At 38.0% G+C, this 20,357-nt stretch overlaps 2 protein-coding genes and 1 long non-coding RNA gene across 6 annotated transcripts; all 3 read left to right on the top strand.

Moving 5' to 3' along the window:
* Positions 1-582: 582 nt before the first annotated feature.
* synpo2b (synaptopodin 2b) lies at positions 583-12,821 on the top strand. Of its 2 annotated transcripts, none has more exons than XM_032531265.1 (4): positions 583-763; positions 4,662-5,371; positions 6,242-7,581; positions 11,129-12,821. In XM_032531265.1, the coding sequence occupies exons 2-4, from the start codon at positions 4,705-4,707 to the stop codon at positions 11,663-11,665; spliced, it is 2,544 nt and encodes an 847-aa protein (XP_032387156.1). In that variant the 5' UTR covers positions 583-763; positions 4,662-4,704; the 3' UTR covers positions 11,666-12,821. The 2 variants fall into 2 exon arrangements, with proteins under 2 accessions (XP_032387156.1, XP_032387145.1); XM_032531254.1 differs by having other exon boundaries at positions 6,242-8,304.
* Positions 12,822-13,101: 280 nt separating this feature from the next.
* Positions 13,102-18,314, top strand: myoz2b (myozenin 2b). 3 transcript variants are annotated; one of them, XM_032532315.1, is made up of 6 exons: positions 13,102-13,348; positions 14,445-14,558; positions 15,495-15,661; positions 16,653-16,746; positions 17,425-17,581; positions 17,664-18,314. In XM_032532315.1, the coding sequence occupies exons 2-6, from the start codon at positions 14,477-14,479 to the stop codon at positions 17,887-17,889; spliced, it is 726 nt and encodes a 241-aa protein (XP_032388206.1). In that variant the 5' UTR covers positions 13,102-13,348; positions 14,445-14,476; the 3' UTR covers positions 17,890-18,314. The 3 variants fall into 3 exon arrangements, with proteins under 3 accessions (XP_032388206.1, XP_032388225.1, XP_032388216.1); XM_032532325.1 differs by having other exon boundaries at positions 13,217-13,348; positions 14,405-14,558; XM_032532334.1 differs by lacking the exon at positions 14,445-14,558 and having other exon boundaries at positions 13,197-13,348.
* Positions 18,315-18,881: 567 nt separating this feature from the next.
* On the top strand, positions 18,882-19,468 carry LOC116699821 (uncharacterized). The gene is made up of 2 exons (XR_004334517.1): positions 18,882-19,068; positions 19,274-19,468. It is a non-coding gene; the product is annotated as an uncharacterized LOC116699821 (long non-coding RNA).
* The last annotated feature ends 889 nt before the right edge of the window (positions 19,469-20,357 follow it).

Raw genomic sequence — 20,357 nt, 5'->3', positions numbered from 1 at the left:
CCAAAACAATTTCAAAATGAATACATAAGGGGACTATGAAATTTAATCTAACGAAAAGAGGATTGAATGTGTTTATCAGTGTCTACTGCAACTGTAGTAGTGTAGTTTTTCCATTCCCACATTACTTCTGCAAACTGCAGTTTCAAACTCAAATTAAGTTCCATGTACGGGCATTCTGTCAAAGAACAGTAGTCTTACCTCATCTGTTTACTGTGCAGCAGCTTTATAATGTGTCGTTTTATCCTGAATTCTATTAACCCTATTTCATAAAGCAATTTGACAGACATGATCAAATACTTATTAATGCAACTTGTAACTGTAGTGGTTGAAAATCAACATGTAGTATATCTGCAGTTTGTTAATTTAATTCAGTAAGTTATTGTTAAATAAAAGTATAACAGCTACACTGATACCAAGCCGAAACACATTTCAAATCACTCTAAAACATCTTCAGTGTTTTCTAAGGACAGGTTCATTATGTCCACGTGCTGCAGCTGCATGATGCTATCTGAGCTATGTCTGAAGGGGGTTGGGGCCAGGATGTCTGTTTGAATATGGTAGCATGCATACATACATGGATGATGAGCAAAGTGGTAGGACCTGAACCTGAACATCTGCAGACCACAAGTGCTCAGATTCTCTTTTCTACAGTCATGCAGGGAAATCAGCAAGATGTGAAGTCTACAATGCTGGATATCGACCCATGAGTCTTTTTCGTAGACAAACTTTTTCATCTTTTACAGTTGCTTCAGGGATGATTGCTGTAAGTAATGGACAATGTTTGGCAAGTAATTCCTTACTTCCTTGATCCTCCTACAATCTTTTAATAGCAGCTTTCTTCTAACCCAAGCCAAAGTTTCTTTGTTACACTTACCCTTCTGCTTTTCAATCTTCTAAAAGTCTGCCTGATTTTGGCTTTAATTGACATCCATGTGTGATCGAGGAACAGGTTATGTTAACCAGCGAGTGTTTTATCCCTTTCAATGAAATTTTATGGTTCTCTCCTTTGTCAGAAAATATTAAACATTACGATTTTGGCTTTGATTGACATCCATGTGTGATCAAGGAACATGTTAAATTTTAACCTGTTCCTGTTAACCAGTGAGTGTTTTATCCCTTTCAATGAAATTCTATGGTTCTCTCCTTTGTCAGAAACTATTAAACAGTACGATGCATGTCTCTAATTGCTGCAGCTTGTACTTACTGATTGCAACATCTGGGTCAATATTGGTCTAAGCTGTATGTTCAATTAATTGTGTTTGCTAAAGCTCCTATTGTGAGTAATATTTTATTTGTGGAGGTTGTTTGACTGTGGCATGTTTCTAATTAGTGGTTGAAATAAGGCTGTCTAATTGTGTATGGAAACATCTAATCCGCTAGGGGTCATTCCCCAGATCAAGAGTTAACTCATTTTTCAAGGATGCTGACTGCCTGTTTCCATGGCAATGAATCAACATACTGAAGTTAACGCCATACTAGGAAACAGAATCTCCTGTCGCACCAAAGTAAGGCTTGATTATGGTTCAGTGTTAAAATGAAGTGGAACCAAGTGTGAAGAGAAGAATGGGCATGGGACAGAGAGTCCAAGAGTCTGTACCTTTAAGTAATCCTGGAGCTGCGTACGCCATAGGCCTCTTTAGGCCTTTAGTATAGTAAGAATGCAAGAAAAGTAATGTAGTCTATTGCAATTAATCTGAGGCTTCAACAACCTTCAATCCAGAAATGTTGTACCACACAAAGCCATGCCACACGCTGCAAATAACAAATGTGTACACAAAATGTACATGTGCAATGATGCATGTCACTGTCATTGTTGTCAATGTTTTTTATTGGTTATTATTGATTTTTGTATTCATTGATGTTCTGGAGTTAAGCAACAGCTACAATAGCCTACTGTCCTGTTCAAATGGATAAATTACGTTGTAGTGCAAATGCTCATAAATGCATGACAGGAGGGCCAACAAATTACCATTACAAAAACATGGTCATCCAATACTTAATCTGGGAGATATTCAATATCTCCTATGCCTAAAAAGTATGCCTAATTGTAAAAATGGTCAAATCGGTAAAATGACTGGTCTCATGAAAACAATAACCTTCCTTGGTCTTCTTAGGTTGCAAAGTTACAGGGTTTGTTTCTACACAAGACCAGTCAATGAATGAATATAATAATTTGTTTCAAAATATCAAACTTTTTTTACAAATTACAAAAGAAATGCAAGCTACTAAAAGTACATTTTTAGTTGTTTTTTTTTAATAAGAATGTTCCTCTAAACAATTTGGTTTGACAGGATTAATTTGAATTTGGTTTAAATTTATAAAATATAGATGCTTAGACCAGGTTTGAAATAATGTCTCTTCACTTTCCTGATGCTTTGTTTCAGATTGGCAGTGAATTCATTTATCAAGAATGGATGATTCCTCATGTTGACCTTAACCTAAAATCTAGTGCTACCATGAAGTCCTCTTGTACTAAAGAATTATTGGAATCTAAAATGGCAGATTGACATTAAATTTCACGCATTCATTTTGGACACTGCTTTTGTGAAGAACCACTCTTGGGGCAAAAAACAACTTGATTTTGACAAAACTGCCTTTCCTCTAGCACCCCCCTCAGGACAAACCTTTACCCACTGACCCAACTGTTTCTAAGAAACTAATAACATAATTTCTGTTTGTTCTGTCCAATACTTGTGTTTTGTGACTTTACAACTAGTACAGGCCGCAGTCTTTAGACTTTGAGTGCTGTAGATTACATTTTGCTATTTTCTGGTATGAATTTAGGAATACATGTTGTCTCTGAGTGCCTTCAGTTATATTAGTGCAGTGCCTGTTTGGAACGGGGTGATTGCTTGCAGCTTTCTTTCCCCCAAAGCACTCAATACCCAACTGTACACTTACTAATGACTACTTCTGCTTCAGAGTGAAAGTAAAAATTAGATGCATTATCATTCCATAAACTAGGCAGCATTACATTAGAATTGAAAGCTCTACCATAAACAGAAGTTAAGACACTTTAAGTACATTCTACCTCTGCCATTACCAACATTGACAACTCAATTGGTTTTAATTAATAAAAAGTAATTGCATTTTGGTCAACTTTTTAGTCATTACTTTTAGTTTGAATTTTGTCAGCTATTTCTTTTATTCTAGTCTTATTTCTGTGTTAAATGTCCTTTCAGATTATAGGGAACATTTCAATTAATATAATCTTGCCAAAACCATATACTTTGTCATTTTAGCCAGACTCATTTCAAGTAAGATTTTATCTGATGTATGTTATCCTTATCTGATACAAAAAAACAGATGCCTGTCATGCTGTCATTAGCCTACAGTCGTAAACTACTAAGCGAGTTAACAGCAAACAGGTGAAGTCTGCACAAAGTAATTCTGACATTCAGTAGCCTTTAAAATATGACCAAGCTGCAATGTGAACTAATGAACATGTGCATTATAGCCTCTGACCTTTTCATTTACACATAATAATCTGTTACTTGCACAGCTGTATTAGGTATGTTTTTTTAATTGTACATTTTATAACCTGTCTGGTGATCAGGAGGGGAGTTGGTGTGAGTCATTTTCTACAGTGTTATGGCGCCACCTTCTGGTGGATGTCAGGAAATGGGTTTGAGAATAGAAGGCTGTTGTGTGCCCTGTTGGACCACTGTTGAAATACCTGCAGTTTTCCAAACAGAGACTGTCCTTTGTTCTGAACCCTGGTTTAGTTTAACATTGTAGGCACTAACATGAACAACTTCAACAGGATGACGAAATTGACTTTTACAGCACATTAGGTTATGAATGCACCTTTTCTTGTTCATATCTATATACTAATCTGAAAAGTAAGCAGCAAAGCTGCTGAATTTCATGTCCCTTTTGCCTAAAATAACTGATTGGATGAAGAAATGTTGAAAGCTGTTTTTTTTATCATTGATTTTAACATAATAACTGATTATCAGAATCATTTGAGGATATACATTGGTTGTATATTTGATAGATTGTGTTACTAGAATTCGACATCAGTAACACAACAAACACAAACTTAAGTGAGAGAGTGGGATATCTTTAGTATTTCTGCTATGTATAAAACAAATAGTCTCTCATATTTAGTTCTTAAATGGAGATGCTGATTGTAGTGCTGATATTTGTTGTAGTGATAGATGAGAACAGCAGAAGGAAAGAAACCTTACTGTATAAACAGGAGTTCGGAAAACAGCCACCCACTTGCTTTGCTTATCCCCTTGGATGTGAATGCTGTTTCCCCCTTGACATTACATACCATTCCATTTAGAGCTATGGCAGCCCTGATGCAAGTGCCAAAGAAAAGCTGCACTTCCTATTGGGGATAGGAATAATTCAGTTACACAATACTACAATTACATGGTAGTATGAAATATGACAAAGTGTAAAAATGCTGACATATCTTGATCTGAATAGTGAACACTTAAGGGAAAGGAGTTTATAGTTATAACTGTTAAAGTTGGAACATTTCAGCAAGACGATCAAAGTATTTACTTTGACAGAAATCTAGTGTTTGCACTCATAGTGTTAATCCAGGTGCAGATTATTTTCAGGGGTGTTTAACATAGATACCATGGAATATTGAAAGTGTTCTAAAATGTCTAACTATTTTAAATGTTTTTTTTTTTGTCTTAATGAAGGTATCATTGGTAATACCCAGGGTATTGTGAAACAGCATCAGAGATGGAACCAGAAGCTGAAGACCCAGACAACAATGATAAAGTGGTCCCTTGGTCAGGTTCAGATGGTTCGCAGGAACTTTGTGAGTCTTACAATGAAGATGATGCCAGTGATGCAGAGTACCCTTTTGACCCTCTACCTGCTCACATCCCGATGTCAGAGTCCCCAGAACGCCTTCAGTCACAAGACTGGGAGTCTGCAGGTGAGCAATATTCCCTGCCTGAATTTAGCGGAAGTGAAGAAGACATTTCATACCAAGAAGAGGATGACTACCTTAGTGAATCAAGAGAGTCCATTACAGAGTCTCCTCTCATCGAACCCTCACCAACATCACAGTCCCCACACCAACAGCACCCTGAGTCGGAGCCTCACGCAGGCCAGATATCAAGGCTGCATTCCCAGTCATCTTCCTCCTCTCTTGGCTGTGCAGCTGATATGACCCTGGCCTTGACCCTGACCACAGAGCAGCCCCTGGGAGCCAGTAATAGGCAGGGCCCAGGGACTAGAAACAGGAGGGTTGAGTCATCAGAGGAAGGAGGGAGTAGTGAAGCACCTCCTTCTTCTATCTTCTTTGGAATTTCAGACAAAGCTGCTGAGCAGGCAGAGAAGTGGAACTCGGAGGCTAACACAGATCTGTGCAGACCGGACAGACACAGGGCAAGGTCCACACGTAAGTATCTATTTTCTGACCTCACTTGTTTAATTCCAGTGGACACATGCAGCTAGTACTGCAAACTGTCCAGCATATACTATATCTTTTTGTTAATTTGAATGATTTGTGACTTTATAACACATATGATATAATTTTGTGTTTGCTTGCTTGAGGCATACATTTACTTTTGAGAAAGATCTTAAATTGCCTTTTCTGACTATACTTATTATTTGTGTTATAAAAAGACTTAATTTAATCAATAAATGACATGTGCAATGCAATATGGGTGCTAGTTATTTTCATGGTGTAACATGGGATCTATTTGAGGTGGACTTACAGGGAGAATTCCCATGGCTTTAATAGTCAGATAGTCAGAGCAGGACAAGAATAAATTATGACCATATGATGAGGCTGGCAGAAAAAAAATTGACAGACACCAGCATGTGCCACCCCGGCCTGTCACCCGATCCCTTTTCCAATCGTAAGACTTGACGGCAATGGAAAGTGAGCTCCTCACTTTTCTTGCCTTATGGACCCCCCCTAAGTTAGCTGTAAGTAAATATCATGCTTTTATTAGTGTGCTTGCTTCAGCAGGGGCAACTTTAATATTTATCTTAGATATTCTTGCGCTTGCTTCAAATAAAAATAATAATAATAATAACAATGGTTGGTTTATGTTCAAACTAGATCAAATAGGTACTGTATCAACAAAAAAATAACATTAAGACCAATCCATGATTTGACTTTACTGAGCACTGATCAGTTAAATACTGTAGCTTCGTAAATGTTCACTGTTTAACACAATATCATAATTAAATACTGTGTGTACATTTTCATCTCCCTCCCCTCCCGTTTCTCCTCACTGTCCCTCTCTCTTCCTTTTCTCAGAACTCAGTCACAACGAGAGCCAATCAGAAAGAAACGTCAAGGAGACTAAGTCCAAATGTAAGCAAATCGCTCGGCTTCTAACAGATGCACCCAACCCTCGAAATAAGGGAGCCTTGCTGTTTGAAAAACGCCGCCAGAGGGTCAAGAAGTATACACTTGTGAGTTACGGGACTGGTGAGAACAAGCTTGACAGCAAAGACCAGATAGAGGAGGAAACTGAAGTCCGATCAGCTGGTTATAACTGTATTGCAACAAGTGAATCTGAGTTAGAAGAGGAGTATTCTGTTTATCACCGGCAGCGAAATTTAAGTCTGAATTGGGAAAGTGTTGGAGAAATGGAAGCACTACCAGAAACAAAAGGAAAGGGTGTCATGATGTTTGCCCAACGCCGCAAACGGATGGATGACATTGTGTCAGAGCATGAAGAACTGAGGAATAAAGGATTACCTGCGGAGACATTAACAGAACCTGAACGTACAGAAGTTCAGACTATGTATGACACTGAGGAAATGTACGTGCATACTGATCAGGCCAACTACATGGATGCAAATCTCCAGCAGCATATAGAACACCAACAAAGTCTTCAACAGATGAACCACCTGTCCAATGTGCCAAGACCCTTGGTATCAAACAGAACTGCGAAGCCTTTCCTTGGATTTCACGTCAGCACAACTGTTCCTGCCTTGCCTGGTGGCGTTCTTCCAGTGACAAAGAAGCACGAACCGAGATTTAGAGTACCTGTCCCTATTAACACTCACCCGCAAGTTTGGTCCCCAACTGGAGACATTATAGCCTCAAGAGATGAGCGAATATCTGTACCAGCGATAAAGACGGGCATCCTACCAGAGTCTAAAAGGAAAGTCACTAATAAACAGCAATCAATGCTTGCACAAGGATCACACTTTCACCTTCAAAACAAAGGGGAAAGGAGGTCTTATATTGAGACAGAGGAAGACTGTTTTAGTCTAGGTGCTGAAGCTTGTAACTTTATGCAACCCAGAACAATAAAACTCAAGAATCCCCCTCCAGTTGCCCCAAAACCTACAATTAACCCATCCTGCCCACCTTGGATGGGAAGGCTCCCCTCTGGTGAGCCCTGTATTCCACCAAGAAGTCCGGTTTCACAACCTTCTCACAGTCCTGTCTTGACTCATAGTCAGCATTACTTACAGCAGCAAGATTGGGCGCAGCCTCAACATATGGGAAACCACTGGGCACCAAATCAAACTCAGGCAACACTTCAAACACCTGCCAATGCCTGGGTTCCTGTCAACTCCTCTTCTCAGCTTCATCTTCAGCCAACCACAAATAGCTGGAGTCAACAGCTGTCACAATCCCCTGTGAGTATGCAGGCCCGCAGTCCTACTCACAGCCCACATCACACACCTTCACCCTCAAGGAATAAGTTGGACAGTGCTCCAAACTCGGTTGCCTCTTACCCTCCACAAGCAGAGAAGACAAACACCTATTCGACAAAAGCATCACAGGCTTCTCCAGACGGTCGAGTCTCAGGCAGAGGTATTAATCAGGCGCGTGATGGTCCAACCATGGCAGGAAAAGGTGCAGAATTATTTGCCAAAAGACAGTCCCGTATGGAGAAGTTTGTTGTTGATGCTGAAACGGTGCAAGCTAACAAAACAAGATCCCCCTCCCCCACATTGTCGCTCCCTACCTCCTATAGGTATTCTTCCATTGTTCGTGCCCCGCCTCCTCTATCATATAATCCCCTTCTTGCTCCTTTCTACCCTCCCTCAGCAGCCAAGCAAACCCCTTCCACAAGCCCCAAAATCAAGCCTAAGACCAAAGCGAAACCTAAAGCAGCCCCAAAGCACCTCAACCCCTTAGATATTATGAAACATCAGCCTTATCAGTTGGACGTGTCACTATTCAAGTATAATGCAGTCCCTGAGGCCAAAAGCCCCAGCCCCAAACCAACTCCTGCATCAAAGTTTGAAGTTATCAAAAACCTTAAACATAGATCTGACCCTTCTCATTCTCCTACTAATGCCTCTGAGCTTGTTGTTCAAAGCAAGGCAGATGTCCCCTCTAAGTCTCCTGTATCGGTAAGTTCCCAAAATTCTTCTGTGCGCCAAAACACAAGATCAGCTAAGCCTCTTGCAACTGATAAGCGCTTGGATGCAAAGCATGCTGTCACACTTGCAACCCATCAAATAACCAACAAGCAAGCACCAAGCGCCCGACCTGCAAGCGCATCCTCGCAGCATTCATCTATTGGTGACAGCATAGCTTTAGCTTTTTCTCCTGCATCTCTTATTAGTAGAGGTGCACGTCAAATGGCACCTCGCCCAAAGTTTTCTGCTAAGAAGCCAATGGTGTCAGGCAAACAGTGGAAGCCTGTTACTATGCTTCATTAGCTCTTGTACTGTATATGGTCATACTTTGGTGTACTCACCACTGAGACAATAGAACACAATTACATCTGCAACTAGGTAGAATCTAAAATGTCTTCTGAGACAGGTGGTAAAGAACATGTAGGTCACATCCAAAATATATTGCGGTATGCAGCAGGCAGTGAAAGGTAAAATATGTTGTACATGTACTGTATTTACAGCAAAGTTAGCCTAAAATTGTAAATCAATAGAATATAAACAAAAATAGGTAATTTAGCAAATTGCATTCTTCCTTAAACGATCATCTTCCTCAAACATAGGGGAAGCATGTGTGTTTGAAAAAGGAAATGTGTAGAGTGATGTTGAGTGATTGTCAGGAAGTGCTGTTACATGTGCAATATTGTGTGCAGAAAGTCTTGAACTGAGGTCTTTAGTTTGAATTGTTTTTATTTCATTAGTTGTTTTTCAGATGTAAGAAATAATATCACATTTCTGACAATGCATTTTAATTTAGTAGTAGTCATCACTGACCCCAAAAACTACATTTATTTATTATATTAAGTTATTTTCATCTGAGATAACAGTAACTCAATTTTACAATTATTGAATATCTTCAATTATTTAGCCAGTCTGGGGAGAAACTATCTATACACTTTATTAGGATGCATACATATGCAATTCCTTCAGTCTCATTCCAAACTTTAATAGCAGTACGACTGCTTAACACACTAATTTTAGTTGTGATTATCAACCCTGATGACTTTAAATGTTTTTTTTGTGGATATGTTTTCTGTAGTTGTCAGTTATGGCCAGTTATTTAAATGTCAGTAAAGTCATAAGGCATTCTGTATCCTTATCCTTGATGCAAAACATGAGTTATCACAGATATTTGACTATTTATTTATAATGCCAACAACTCAAAATGAAAAAAAGAAACAAATGTCGTGTTTGGGTTTATGTCTCTATATTTGAACATATCACTGTTTGTTGCACTTCTTGTTCTCAGCATAATCATGCTATTAAATTTCTCTTTCCCTCTACTTGTGTACTTCCTGTGTGTGTCATGATCTTCTGTTCTCTTTTCCTGAACTACTGTGTCACTACTTTTCTAAGTCACCCATATTTTCTCCTTTATTTCTATCACTGCCTCACACTTTTGCACAGCATTCATTCATTTTGACTGCACCTTCAGCAAAATCAGTTTTCTAAGATTCACTACTTTGTTGGCTAATTTTTCAACTTATTGCTTATGTTAATATAAATTTGGGAATTGCTAACACTTAACACGTCACTGACATGTACTTTTTTTTGGCATTTCCATTATTCCACTTTTAACTCTAAATGTGAAAGGTTTGGAACTATGATCTTGGCCCTCAAAAACATTTTCTGCCCACTTTTTAAGGACGTTGCTGACAGTCTATTGAAGAGAACTTAACCCTAAAGCAGGATTTACATTTTGCTATTCTAATGAATTTTTGCCAGCAAATATCTACAATCACAGAAAAGTTTGTTGTTACATATTCATAGAAGTATTTTTATAAGTACATTTAAAGGCCTGATTCTGCTTAAGTTTGAAAACACTCCCCCACACACCAAGATGTCATACAGCACAACAACCATGTTGTTGTCATATACAGCAATTAAATCTAATTTCTTAGTGGAGAAGGATCTGTTAAACACACCAATTTTATATCTGACAACTAGCAATTAATATTTGCTTATGTTATTCTACTCATGTTCAGACTAGAAGGCCCAAAAAGAAACATACCGTTAGATTACAGCAGCTAACTGATTAACTGTCCTTGTGTTCTGTTGTCAAGTTAACCTGCATATTGATCATTCAAACAGTAGTGTACAATATTTGAGAAAGAATAGGTTGTAGTTGAAGCTAAATGAAACTGACATGTGAATTGGATTTTAGAGTGGATTTTCCCTGAAAGCAGATGAAACCAAAACATGTGGGCACAGATATAGTTCCAAGCTGAGTTTGATAATCTTTGCTGTAGTAACTTTGCCACTGTACGTATCTTAAATGTATTAAACCATCACCAGGTAAGTTCTCAAAATCTCATCTTCATTTATTTTCAACATTTGTCAGTGTCTCAAATGTTGTTTTAAGATCTTTACACAGATGTTACTCATACATTTATATTACTAAAACCATGTTGTGGTATTTAAAACAGAACTCTATCCCAGTTAGTCTAGTAACTAGACAATGACTTGTGAAGGTGATTGCACTTTTGGATCTAGGCTTTTCACAAGTTAGTGTCAGATTGATGTAGCCAAAATCAGCAGTTTCAACATTTCAATTATTCATAATTGAATGAAATAAAAAAGGTTCTTAAAATGCAAAAATTACCAATTCTGGTCACAGCTGTACTATTCACAACTATTTTTAGCAACATTATCATTAATTTGTTTGCATCCCTAACGTTAGACGTTACGTTACAACAGTAGCCTCATATAGCCAGAGGGTGGCAGCAAAGTCTGCAACACTGCTGTCACACCAGTGAAGTAATTTGTGCTTTTCTTTCAGGGATTTGGTAGAAGCCACTCCCTGAGTCTGCCCAAGCGACTGAATTCGATGCCTTCTCCCAGAGTTGTGTCACCAGCGAGCACACTTGGAATCCAGTCTTCATTTTTACCCGCACAGAGGCAAACATCCTTTCAAGAAAAGGTCCACAAGCCACTGTCACCGTGGGATGCAGCATCCAGAAGCCCCATTGGTTCAGTGGATGATGCCTTTGTGTTTCAGAGCCTCCCTTCATCTGTTGCCTCTAATGTCAAAGCCACAGCGCACCGCAGATCTCTGCCAGAGCCTCCAGATGAATGGAAGCGCAGGGTGTCTCTTGATCCTGCAGCTGTCAGTATGGCTCATTATCATCCGGCCCCAGCTTTTCAGGCACCGTTCATGAGCAGGACATTTTCACCTGAGAAACCAGCCTTCTATGGGCCTCCCTTCAGACCTGCCCAGCCTCTGGGGCCTGACAGCAGGGCCAGTATTGGATACATGGTGCATGGCTCCAGTCCAACAAAGTACTCTCCCTTGCATAGTGCAGTCCAGAGAAGTTAATACTACTAAGAAGAGGTCAGACACACATCAGATAAAGATAAATCTACTTTTATATTAACATACATGACATATGGTGTAAAGCATATTGAACATGGAAGACAAAAATGTTAATTTGGTCCAAAGAGATGGAATATGTTTGCTCTACTGTAATAAACAATGAGGATGTTGTTGACATGGGTTGGTTCAAACTTTTCCAATAGGTCTGTTTGTTTGTTTTAAATTTGTTGATGGGAGTGATAAAAGTCACTAACTTCATGGTACAAGTGGTCACTAGGTTTGAAAAGCACAACGATTTACTATTGTGTTGATGATAAGATATTACCTTGCTAAGCATTGATGGGAGATTTTGCAATCAAGAAAGATTCAAAATCTTTGTTTTATTAGTTTTTTTACAGGCTGATTTAGGACAGAACAGAAGTGGACCACTATAGTCAAGAAAGGTTTAAGCAAAGTGTTATGAGAGCTAAAGTGAACATGCAGCAGATGTTTGGTACATTGCTTTTTTATAAATGTAGAGTGGTTTTGCTCAATTTGACATTGTTGGTTTTAAATATTTAGTGGCAATTTAAGAATCTTATGTGTGGATTTTCAGTCATGTATTTTTACTTTAGCTTTAAACCCACTGTGCCTTTGTGATCACTTCTGCACATCTGCATATTTCATACAGCAATACGTTACCATTATAGATGTTACTCATATTGTTTTAATCTCTCTTTTCTCTCACAACTATTGCAGTGGCGATGATATATATATTAAAAGAGCAAACATTTCTAGTAATCTGCACATACAGACTATCTGCTATCTGCTCTATGGAAGCTGCAGTGCATTTTCAGGAAAGTGTTGCATCTTAATGTTGACCTTATTTGAACTAATAACATACACATAATATTTTGAAATAGATTTAAGAAGAATAAATGTTGCATGCATACATTCATGACACACCCCAACTTTGATCATACACTGTGTGGTGTTAAAGTGTAAACAGAACCACAGATTCTACTATTGAGCATCCAGGTTTCAACATGACTGATGGAGTAAGATTTCTAGCCTAATTTGTGGTGGGCCTTTACCCTGTGTTTGATGATTTTCTTGAATAAACATTATGTTTTTGCACCTTTTAAACACACACTGAAAAAATTAAAAGACATAAAAATGCTTTCAGTCTTTAAAGTGTAATTTTTTTTTAACTTTAGATCAACAACATCATACCATAATTCACAAAGTAAGCATGATTTATTCATTCTCTGAATGTTTGACATTCACCTGTTATTCAGATAAAATGTCTAGTAATGTTAGTAATGTTAAGTAATGACCCACCCCCCTCTGAAAAAAGATTCTACACAAGGAAATAAATATGTCTCTGGAGGGGAGTCCTTGCCTCAAAGAACATCAGTGGGCATGTGTGTGTGTGTCCATCCTCTCCTCTCTCTCTCACTCTCTCTTGTGGCTATCCTTGCTCCATGGTGTTTGAGATTGGTTTTGAGTGTTTGGCAGGTTAAATTTAGCCTATTGATGTAAGCTGCATTCCATTCACAACAGACACAGAGACACACTCACAGTTTGGCTTTAGTGTCCAGGAGTGTGAAGATCAGGGAAGATCAAACTACCTACTGTAGGTTGACCCCTGAGCCTCTGTGTCTCCCCTTCAAGGATACAGGTCGCACAATAGGGACACCTTCACAGGTACGGACAAAGCGTCTTCATGGTGTACTTTGTGAAATTGTGGTTTATTTAAATTATACTGAAGTTACGTTAGAACGTTCGAGAAAGTCAGTGTATTGTGATAACATAAATTTGGCTTTGATTTCCTATGATTTTTAGGAGTCACTTTCTTATGACTTTATGGAAACGCAACATTTGACAGATAATGAGTTAATCAGATACATTTTCTATCTTTAGATTTATATTGCTTTGCTTTCTCTTTAGTTTCCATGGAAATATTTAAAAAGGTGTCACAAATGCAGTAGCTGCAAAGTCAGCAAATGCGCACACTTGAGTTAATGAACACTTAATATTTAATGTTTTACCATGTAGCATCGTCTCCTGCATTTGACAACAAAGCAAAATAAAAAAACATGTGATTGCACCAGCCACTACAAAAATAGGAAAGTTATTTTGGATATTATTTGTACTGCTTGACATATGTTATCATGTACACACTAAAGACACAATAGTCACTCTTGACCTTTACACAGGTGATTTATCTTGTGGCAGCATTAAAGGGAGATACCACTATTATTTGCTCACATTCTCAAATGTTGGTCCAGTAACAAGGCTAGATTTAAGAATTACGTGTGGTACTGAGGCAAGTACAATGGGGCTTTATGGTTGTGCAACGCATTGTAATCTATTAAATTTAATCTCTACAGAGAGATTATTATAACATGAAAAATACTGCAGATTTATTCAACGGAGTGTCTTCCATATCATCTTCAAATTCCAATAGATGCTGACAGCAACACATACTTTATACACTCAAACAACTATGTCCGTTGTGCTAGTATATTATGTTACAGAAAAGAACAGGGCAATTTCTCTGTGTATACTGAGTTTTATTCCGTCCTCACCTTCTCAATATAGTCTGTTTAATATTAACAATGATACATCACTGATTAAAGTTTTTGTCCCCTGACAACTCTGTGTTTAGCTGTAACCTGTCAATGTATGGACTAGCACTGCAATGATGTTCTTTTGGGTCATAGTATTCAGATTAAAACTACTTCTTTATGACTTTGACAGAACAACTAGGCTACATCATGTCTCCTGTATGTGTTTCCAGAAGCGTGTGTTTCCAACTTTGCCAAAGCCACAATGTCACAATTCTGTACAATGCCAACTGGAGAGAGGAAGAAGTGTGCAGCAGCTATTTGCCGAGAGGTCCATGGTACCAATGGTATGATGTTAGAACAGACAAGCTTTGCTGCAAGAGAATATCCATTGCAATCTGAGTTCAAAATGTCAGGGCTGCACTCCAGCACTTGCCATAAATAAGCTAATGGTCTGATTTACTACCTATGGAGACTAATCCTTTGTCGTCCTTTTCAAAAGTCTATTTCTGGAGAGGGGAGGGAAGTTGTGAGGGCCAACTGTGTGTAGCTGTTGGATAGCGTGAAGGTTTATGACAGCTGGGGTACATACCGTCTGTAGTGGTGGATGAGGAAGCATCATGTCTATCCAAAACTAATTCTCCAGTACAATGAAAACTCCTTTTCCATGACAGGGCTTACAAAATGGAAAATTTGAATTTTGTGACACCTTTCATGTCATTTATGGACCCCCTTAAAACATATTCAACAGAGCATATTTAAACTGTGTGTATTTATATTGTGGATCCAGCACTTTCCAGCCCTAAAACCAGGGCTGGATTAACCAATGTCCAACTGTTGACTGTTTCATAAAACGGCCAAGTTAAGGCGCTGACCTTTACAGACTATGTCAGGCTTTTGTAGTGTGTGTTGCCAAAATAATGTGCAACTAATCAAATTATCATGATTGCCACACACTATAAACTTTGGGACTCCCAAGACAGTTGCCCATTTTTGCCTGTTGTTGTCAACCCAATATCATGGTTATCTTTTTTTAGAAAAAATACCTTGACTGATTGATACCTGTGGGCATAAGTAAAGCAAAGTTTCAGTTTTTTAAAATATTGTAAGTTTACCATCATGTAATATGCAGCAATTAATACACTTTAATTAATACACTACGCTTGATTGATTGATTAATTGGTTGATTGAATAAATGATTTCTGATTGTCTACTAAAGCTGCATGTCATACAGACTGTTTTCTTCTTTATCTTTACTTTATATGTTTTTTGTTTCTCAATAGGGGACGTAATGGATCTCGGAAAGAAGCACAGCACTCCTAAAGACATTATGTTGGAGGAGTTGTCATTGCTTTCCAACAGAGGTTCCCGGCTTTTCAAAATGCGCCAGAGGAGATCTGAAAAATATACATTTGAAAGTATCCAGAATGAGGCAAACGCACATCTGAATGTAAGTTGACTTGTATGTGTTACTTACTTGTACTCCACTACATTTCCTAAATAAAATGTATACTTTTACTCCGCTACAGTTCCCTTAGTTACTCATGACTACAAGATCAAATCAGAAAAGAATTATTATACTTGAAATAAAGCAGGTTTGGCGAATCATTGCTCCTAAATTGCAAAGATTATGCACGCTCGATTCAAGTTGGTGACGTTATATCAAGTAGCAAAAAATAAAAAAATAATAAGCCAAAACTAAAGAAGAAGAGGAGGAAGCATAATAACTGATAGTGTCATGGAAACACCTGGTGCTGGCCCTGTCACCAAGGAAACAGACAGTGACCACCTCAACAACAGTGGTGATGAAGATAACGTTACACACCTTTGGCCATCTTTTTAATACTCAACTAAATTTAATATCAGAAAATTACTTTTGATACTTAAGTACAGTAAATATCAGATAGACTTTTACTCAAGTACTATTCTGAAAGGATACTTTAACTTCTACCAAAATCATCTTCTGATAAGTTACTACTCAAGTATTGCTTTCAAGTACTTTCTGCAAGACTGGTCACTTCATTGGTTTGAATGACTGTATTTAATGAATGCTTCCATTCTGTCTTCTTGTCACTATCTGGAGTTCTAACATTAGGGCTGTCTACATGCAAACTGGTAAAATCGGCTGTGCATTACTCATTAAGTAAAGTTATTACACAACACATAGACGATTACAGTGACTTGTGCCTTGTGCTTTTTACTGTACATTGTTGAGCCAAATCTTGTCAGAGGCTGCTCAGGTACTTTGTTGGAGAAAGAAGAGCTGTTCCTCTCTTTATAAGTGGCTGTTGTTCCTTTATCTGTGTGTGTGTGCACGCAATGTAGTTGTGAGTGTGTGTGCGTCTGTATCTGAGTGCATGGAAGACAAGAGCAGCCATACATTGTTACTCAATTGATAACCAAAACTCAATACACGTACTGTACTCTATTCTGTGTTACAGAATGATATTTTATCTAAGAATACACACACTGTGGAAATTAAAGTGGATGCACCGACTGATGGCAACACTGCTAATCCAGAAATCACTGTTTCAGGTAATTATGCTGTTCAGCTAGTGAGGCTGCTCATTTTGAATCCTATATGGAGCATAAATGTAGTCAAGATTCAAACGTTTAAAAAATCTGTCATAATCATGTGGACAAATAAATGTGCTATAAGCACTGTGAAAATGTGGTTGGTGAAAATCATTCCTACTGTATATCTTCCACTGATAAGCTGTTGTGCTGCACAGTCAAGTAACTGACTGATTATGTAATGCTGTCATAATAATGACAACTGGTGATATGCAGTCATAACAGCTGGTCTTGATAAATTGCAACTAACTTGACTAGTTTGACACCATGTATGTTACTATGATTCATTATACAACCTGGGCAGCTTTTTTTTAAATAACATTTGATTATATTATATTTTAATAAGCCAACAGAGTCCTGTACTTATTCTGAAATGTTCCAGTAGGGTGTCATCCCATGTTGACCCGTTATATGATGAGTGCACACTTCAGCTATGTGCTATTTTAGGGCCTCAGATCTCAATGACAGACAACTAAAATGTTAGCAGCCCCCCTCCGAAAAAAAGAGGCTAATAGAAACTGTTCAGCAGTAACTTGTAAACTGCAAAGTAAACTGTCAGATAATTCTGCTGCAATGTTGGGATAATCCTTCACAATATGATCTCATTAGAGTTTTCTGTTTTTGTTTGCTCGTTGATAGACATGACTGGACAGAACGCCACAGCTATGCCCAAGTCCTACCACTCTCCATGGGATCAGGCAATCCTCAGTGACCCTGACCTCGCAGAAACTCTCAAACTGACAATGTCAGCACAAGACCCACAACCAGACCTTCCTGAGTACAAAAGCTTTAACCGGTGAGAAAACTATGAGCACATTTTAGTGAATTAGTACCGAACACTATAACAAGGAACCATTCACAATTGATGTCAATTTCAGGGTTGCAACTCCTTTTGGTGGCTTTGACAAAGCTCCCAGAGGAATCACATTCAAGCTCCCCGAGGTGGACCTGAACCCGCCCATGTACCCAGAGCTGCAGCAGCCGGGGATAAAGCGGCCCACTTTCAACAGGACGGCCCAGGGGTGGATATCTGAGGGCACCCATTTTATCCTACCCACTGTTACCCTGGAGCCCAAAAATATTCCAGAGTCTGATGACCTGTAGGCGGTCTTATTGTGTAATATCTGGCAACATAATGTTGGCTGTAGTATTTTCGCCCCACCTGTGATGACAGCAAAACAGTCACTTCGTAGCACAGTCACAGTTTCCCACCCCCCATTTAATGGACAGAAAATGTTTCATGCATTTGTCGACTAGTTTGTTTGATTTAAAACTAAACTGTACTCAAAGAAAACCATGTAAATAGCAGAAGGAATGTGCTATACATAACTCAAGAAATCAGCATTTCCACTGATGCTGAAAGCAAAACTGTAAATTTTATAAATGTTCAGATGAATTGATGAATATATAATGTAAATAAAGATTGCAACTTATTTATTAATGGAACACATGGAACAAATAAACGTATGATGTGCGTTGCTATTGATTTATCATCATATAGAAAGATCAAATCTCAATTATTTTAAACATCACTTTAGGGCAAGTAAATGTTGAATATACAATCAATCAATCAATCATTTTAATGAATCTAAAAATCCTTTATTGATTTGTAGAAATAAAACAAAAGAGAGAACTCTTATTTATAACTCTGATTTATTGTTGACTGCTGAAGAAGAAGTTATTTTGCATTGCAACTAGGAAACATTTTATCTACTATAAGAGGTCAATCTGGAAGGAAGCCTGAGAAACTTGAGAAACACCACTTTGACCGGAGGTGGCATGGAGCTGCTTAATGAAAAACACAGCATAATCATGGACCCGAGAATTTTGCATTTCATAACTGTACAAGCAATAACCACACCCCCCACAGATCAATGTTAAATTGACATAGACAGTGAGTGGAATAACACTAAAGACACAATGTAATTGATTGTTCTGTATTGTTTCTTTTCAAAGATGCACTAAAATGTGTAACTTTACTGCAATATAACCTGCAAAATACACTGAATGTATGAATACAAAATACTGTGTATGAGTGCAAAATACACTGAATGTCTGTGAGTGACATTTTGTTAAACTCACTGTGATTAAACAACCTGCTGCATGATTTTTACTTTTACATTTTAAGTGTATTTGTATTCTCGTACATACTGCATATTGTACTTTTAACAACTAACTTAATGGGGGAGATGTAGGAAATATACCTCTGGTAGAATTGAATTCAAGATCAGTGGGAATTCGTGAGCAAACTTATGCTCTGCATGACTATCATTTCTCCAAAACGTCAATTCAATTCAATTCAATTTTATTTATAGTATCAATTCATAACAAGAGTTATCTCAAGACACTTTACAGATAGAGTAGGTCTAGACCATACTCCAGAATTTACAAGGACCCAACAGTTCTAGTGGTTTCCTCCAGAGCAAGTAACAGTGCGACAGAAACCTCGGACAGACCCAGGCTCTTGGTAGGCGGTGTCTGACGTCAGCAATCACGTCAGCAATCCATATAATTTAAATTGCCTTTCACACTGAATGGTTTGTGAGTAAGATGTGCAAAAGGGATTTGACTCTTTCAGCTGTTTCATTTCTGTCATGATAAGAAATGTCCATTTGTATCATTTTAAAATGAATTAATACAGTAGATGTGCAATGCATGCTTCGAATGTTTCTCACCCACTCCCCAAAAGAATGAGGTACTAAATTGTTTGAAAACTGTATGAAAGTCTAGGAGGTTGACAAGGTTTTACCATAACTTGTATCACAGCAATACATGTAGCAGGTTCATTTTCATGGTAGAGCTTGCGTATAGCAACCAGTAACACAGACCTTAACATGTAAATCCTACAGTACACTACAGAAGGTGTCAATAAATACCTGATAATAATATAACTAACTGAACTAAAACTCCTGGATAAAGTGTATCTGTCCTTGTAGCCACTGATTTATAGTTGTTCTGAGTCTATTAAAGTCACTTTTGGCTGAACTACTATATTCTGGATACTGGAAAAAACTAAAAACCGAAAGAACAAAACACGTACAAAAAAACTGACTCCAAAAATAAACTAAAGAACAGTAGAGTTTGACAGCTCATCTGAACAAAGCTCAGCTGTGCAACATTCAGAGGGTGAAATATGAAGCTTAAAATAAATAATACTAAAAACACTGCATCTGTCTCAAGGGAGGCTTCAGTGCTATTGCTGGAGCCAAGACATGATCAGAGAAAAGCTATATACAGTTAGACTGTATCCATCCCATAGACTGCACATGGTACACACTTTCCCCGCATTGTTTCAGTATATAGCACTGAATGTATAAGGACCTATATTAAAATAATTGTTTATTATATGATATATTATTATATGTATAATATTATATACATATATAATCTATAATTATTGGAACTTCCTAGTGCATTGCTGAACTAGAATGTGTGCCTGTTTAATAATCACAAACAGATTTCATTCTTGGATTCAACATCAGTGAGAACTTCTCATTGAATTGCGCTATTTTTCACAGATTGACCCACATGCTGTAGACTCTCTCTCACACACACACAAACACACACACACA

This window comes from Etheostoma spectabile, chromosome 2 (assembly GCF_008692095.1).
Source record: "Etheostoma spectabile isolate EspeVRDwgs_2016 chromosome 2, UIUC_Espe_1.0, whole genome shotgun sequence".
Lineage (NCBI taxonomy): Eukaryota > Metazoa > Chordata > Actinopteri > Perciformes > Percidae > Etheostoma > Etheostoma spectabile.
Note: the sequence above shows the minus strand (reverse complement) of the source record. Positions and strands in the feature narration are given on the sequence as shown.